The following is a 5,648-nucleotide window of genomic DNA, read 5'->3' on the forward strand; positions in this document are numbered from 1 at the left end:
GCTGTGTTCATCCAGCTCTACACCTTGTTATCCATGCTTGCTCACTTGTTTTGCAAACAGATAAGAATGTATCTTCCTTTGGCAAGAAATTAGTGTATTGTATCTATATAGATCCTGTGACACCTACTTCATATGAATTCTCTTTACAGGACCTTGATAATGTTAGAACCAAGTACAGAGTCAACCATCTGCTGCTAAAACTAATGCAGGGCAGGGCTGGCATATCCACTGCTATTAAAATTAGATCTATATCCACTCCAACAACCAAGTGGTTTGGGTATTGGGTAACCCTGTTTCTTGATTGCAGACACATGCTTGCACTTTAATTTTCCTTTCCCTTTAGTTTTGTTGACCAATTCTTAATAGCTCACTTGGTTAGCCTTGGAAAAGATTGCTAGTGGGTTGACATGTCTTCTGTGTCTTTCTAAACGTTTGCAGAATTTTTGTCATCAAATTGTGCCAATTCATTTGGATTTTATTCACAACAATTTTCAGCTTTGGTAATTAGTTTATTCTCTGCACTCATCCAAGTTGTAATTGAGACATGTATTATAATAATAATAATAAGCAAGCCTTGGAAAATTTGGCAAATTCTAAGTAATAACACAAAGTGGTCAGTGAGCTTTCCAGAAAGACAACACATTGGATATTTTTACCACTAATGTCAATGAAAACACTATTTCATGCTATTTAGGACTAAACTGCATCCATATCAGAAAATCTAGGCTAAAGACATCTTTATATAACACACATTTTATCTGTGTTGTTAACAAAATTAGAATACTTTCAAAACAAAATCGCTTACAAAAATAAGAGTGATTTCACAAGGCTTGCTTATTATTATTATTATAATACATGTCTCAATTACAACTTGGATGAGTGCAGAGAATAAACTAATTACCAAAGCTGAAAATTGTTGTGAATAAAATCCAAATGAATTGGCACAATTTGATGACAAAAATTCTGCAAACGTTTAGAAAGACACAGAAGACATGTCAACCCACTAGCAATCTTTTCCAAGGCTAACCAAAAAGCTAATTAGCTAGTGATGGCAACATACTTGTTACACATACGAAATCATCACCATCTGAGCCACATGCCTCTGTGAGTACACTTACAGTAGTTTGGAGCTTAGCGTCTGAATGTGTACACACGCAAATGCCATCTGTGTCCTGCAGCTCATTGACTGAGGTTGCAGTGATCTTGGTTCTAAACTAGAGGTGGCATTGATTGAACTGTTTCCTGCCTGTCCTATATAGAAGCTCCACTCCAACAGAAAGCCCTATGGATATGGGGCAGAGTGTTGCAGTGAAGATGGAGGAGACCATCAGTGTGATGACACAACTTTGCTTGCTCACAGTTTACACCTGTATTGGGTCTGTGGTGGATCTGTTGGTGAAGATCATGGCTTTCCTTGAATTTGTCTTGTTGTGGCAATCATGGCCACCGTGCCTCTTGATGGACAGTATCCACATTATGACTCTGTTCTTCTAGCACAGGAAGCAGGCAGTTGAGCAGGTTTTATTTGTAATAACCTTTCCTGTCCACATAACCTGGCATGTTCTCCCTTTTCAGATAACAAGCTAACTTCACCTTTGAATGCCTCAATTCAATCTGTCTCAAACACACTGTCAGGTAGTGCATTCCAAACCTTACCTACTCACTGCAGAAAGGTTTTCCCCATTGTCTCTTTTCAGCTTCTTTTACCAATTACTTTAAATCTGCTCCTCTTATTTTTATCCTTTCATGAGTGAGAGCGGTTTCTCACTATCTTCTCTGTTCTAACACTTCATGATTTCGAATACATCAATCAAACCTCCTTCGGAGATAATAAGAACTGCTGATGCTGGAGTCTGAGATAACAAGGTGTAGAGCTGGATGAACACAGCAGGACAGGCAGCATCAGAGGAGCAGGGAAGCTGACAGAAAATCTGAAGAAGGGTCCAGACCCGAAACGTCAGCTTTCCTGCTCTTCTGATGCTGCCTGGCCTGCTGTGTTCCTCCAGAGCTACACCTTATAATCAAACCTCCTTACAGCCTTCTGTTCTTCAAGTTAAACAGTCCAATCTATCTTCATTACTGAAGTTCCTCATCCCTGGAACAATTTTTTTCTGTGCCCTCTCCAAGGTCTTCAGATCCATGTTGAAGTATGATGCCCAGAACTGGTCTAATACGCCAGCTGATGCTGAGCAGGTGTCCTAAAAAGTTCAAAATAACTTCCTTGCTCACTGGTTCAGACGTATACTTGTTGAGGACTGAGTAATCAGCACATTTGTTGGTCCTGATTGTTAAACCAGGATTGACAAGGGTAAACAGCTAGATACCTCTGTGACTAAGAATTTAATGACGTTTATTTCAATTTAGAACACGACTTTATTAATCATGGCATAGTTTTTTTTTATTCATTAATGGGATGAGGGCATCGTTGGCCAGGCAGCATTTATTGCCCATCCCTAATTGCCCAGAGCGCAGGTCAGAGTCAACCACATTGCTGTGGGCCTGGAGTTACATGTAGGCCAGACCAGGTAAGGATGGCAGTTTCCTTCCTTAAAGGACATTAGTGAACCAGATGGGTTTTTCCGACAATCAACAATGGATTCATGGTCATCATTAGATTCTTAATTCAAGATATGTTTATTGAATTCAAATTCCATTATCTGCCATCAAACCTGGGTCCGCAGAACATTATCTGGGTCTCTGGATTAACAATCCAATGATCATAACCATTATGTCATTGCCTCCCCTATAGCAATGATAAAAGGAATGAGGTTATGTTGGAGCTGTACAAAACTGTGGTTAGGCCACAGCTGTGTGCAGTTCTGGTCATTGCACTGTAGGAAGGATGTGATTGCACTGGAGGGGGTTCAGAGGAGATTTACCTGGATGTTGCTTGGGCTGGAGCATTTTAGCTATGAAGCGAGGCTAGAGAAGCTTGGGTTGTTTTCTTTAGAACAGAGAAGGCTGAGGGGGTACTTGATTGAGGTGTATAAGGTAATGAGGGGCATGGACAGCATGGATAGGAAGCAGCTGTACCCCTTAATTGAAGGGTCAGTAATGGGGGACCATAATTTTAGGGTGAAGGGCAGGAGATTTAGATTTGGGATTTGAGGAAAACCTTTTCACCCAGAGGGTGGTAGGAATCTTGAATACACTGCCTGGGAGGGTAGCAGAGTTGGGAAACCTCTCAACCTTTAAAAGGTACATGGATGAACACTAGAAATGTCATGACATTCAAGGCTATGGGCTAAGCGCAGTGAATTGGGACTAGTTTAGTTAGGTTGGTGTAGACTTATTCTTTGCTGTATGACTCTTATAATTTAGGATATAGAATATCGACAAAGGGCCCCCTTGGTGCAGTGATAGTGTCCGTATCTCTTGGTCAGGTCCCACCTGTTCCAGAAGTGTATCATAAAGTTTTATGATCTGCTTGATTCAAAATATCTACAATAAGTCTTTACTTAAATAAATTATTTCACTTAGTGTGCATTTCCTGCTAGTGTTACATTTACTTCCTCTAACACTTAGAATTTCCTTGTAATAAGGTAAAGCCACCATAGTCCTACTCTCTCATCAGAGACACAGTTGGAGGTGGTTTAACTTGAGGGTCATCACACCTCAGGCAAGGGGAAGAGGTTGGGAAGGAGAGTCCTTCATGGCAATCTCAGCCATTGTAGGAAATGAACCTTTACTGTTAGTGTCTCTCTGTATTACAATCCAGGCATCCAACCAACTGAGCTAACGTTTTTATAATGGGGAAAAGCATTTACTTATTTTCCAGCTGTGGATAATATTGAATATGTTGGAAGCTTTTAGACTGTATCTTGGATGATTCAGAGTAATGCTCCATGATTTGATATCAATGTTCATTTTTTCTGTTGATTTGCAGGAGTGTGAAGCATCAATGCAGGAGTTCTGATGGGGGTGATGTACATTTCACTGAGTGACCTTGTAGTTGATATTTGAAGGAAAACCAATGACTATTTCCAAAAGTTGAACTTATGGAACCAAGATCTTCAATGTTCCTGCAGCAGGGACTCAGAACCTAATCAAACAAGACTGCTACGAAGATACTGATCACCAATCCATTGAAGTCTATGTTTTAAATTTCTAGTTTCTCTCTTTACAATACATTAAATATTAAGCACTGTATAATGTCATGTAGTGATATTTACTGCAGCCTCAGGCCAGGAATATCGAAAGTGATAGGTGAAGATAGTGTTACATAGTATCGAAACTGCTCACATTCTAACACAGTGGACAGAATCGCTGTTTTCTGAAAGTGATTTTAGACAGGAATAAAACAAAAGACACTTTGTGAATGATACAATAGTGTTGTGACTTCTGGTTTCTCAGGTTAATTCACTGATATAGGATCGTGATACAAACAGAGGTAAGTTAATTTAGCCTTAGAATCCTGTTATTGTTGAGGTTTATAATTATGCCCTCAGCTATAACTTTTAAAAACTTTGCCTGTATGAAGAAGGTGGAACGGATGATTCTATACTGTATTCTTCCAAATGTGATCATCAAAGATTGAAAATAAAAGGCAAGCGATGTGAATGATTCCCTTCAATACCTTTATGTTTTTTAAAAACAATCTTCCCATCATTTTCTCTTCAAAAAGCTATTGGAAAATGTTTATCAACTTTAATATCCTTTTGTTCACCCCTACCATCATTTATTTAGAGAAAACTGTATAACAGTGTTGGTACATTCAGAGAAACTGAACCGAAGGATAGAAGCCTGTGATATTGGTGTTGTACCATTCAATGATTCTAGTGCATGAGATACATGATGGAGAAAAGATTTATAAAAAGTCTTGTACGTTACAGCCATCAGGAAAGCTTGAACTCGCTGTGTTTTTTCTCTCTCTAAAAAGTGAAGAGCTGAAGGATGACCTGAAAGGTCTGTCTAAGATAATGGAAGGGTTTCAATAGGTAGATGTAATAAAAATTCATCCACTTGTTTGTACTCTATGTCCTTGCATACATGTCCTAGAGCTCTCAATATGGGCAGGCAGATAAAGATATTACACATGCTGAACCAAAATAAGAACTATAAAAATGAAACAATTTCTAAAAAATATAGCAGTGAATTCAGGAGAAATGTCTTTATCCAGAAGGAATGTGCAACTGGATTACACCAGAAATAGCAGAGGTAATTAGCTTTAATGCAGTGATACTAAGTAAATATGTGAGAACAGAATAGATGGTTAAGCTGATAAGCTTAAATAGACAAAAAGGGATGTCAAGCGACTCCTGGGCCATAAACCTGATGGCTAAATGTGCTGTACGGGTGATATACTTCCATGAATGTAGTATCTGTACTATGGATGGAATCGTGAAGGGTGACCTTAATTTACACCAAACATCACTAATCATTTTCAGAGAATTTTTGTTTTGACAGCATGCTACTAACACGTTCAGTCAGCCTGTTAAACTAAAATCGTTCCTGGGTATTTATACTTGTATTCTAGAGGAATGATCTCATAATGCTAGGAATCAGTTGTGCCTTTGCAAAGTTACAGATGGTTTTTGATGAATCACTGGACACCTCCTGTTCCTACTCCATATCTTACGAGTAGAACTCTAAATATTGTCAAGAAGGGAAAGAGACTGCTTCTGGTGATATTCCACATCCTGAACCTG

At 38.9% G+C, this 5,648-nt stretch overlaps 1 protein-coding gene across 1 annotated transcript in view; it reads left to right on the forward strand.

Moving 5' to 3' along the window:
• The window catches only part of adgrd2 (adhesion G protein-coupled receptor D2), a 143,789-nt gene extending 139,226 nt beyond the window's left edge, over positions 1–4,563 (forward strand). The window contains exon 24 of the mRNA XM_048613375.1: positions 3,887–4,563. Coding sequence (XP_048469332.1) covers positions 3,887–3,894 — 8 coding nt within the window. The 3' untranslated portion in view covers positions 3,895–4,563. The remainder of the gene's footprint in view (positions 1–3,886) is intronic.
• Positions 4,564–5,648: the final 1,085 nt, after the last annotated feature.

The sequence above is a fragment of the Rhincodon typus genome, chromosome 28, assembly GCF_021869965.1.
Source record: "Rhincodon typus isolate 14 chromosome 28, sRhiTyp1.1, whole genome shotgun sequence".
Taxonomy (NCBI): Eukaryota; Metazoa; Chordata; class Chondrichthyes; order Orectolobiformes; family Rhincodontidae; genus Rhincodon; species Rhincodon typus.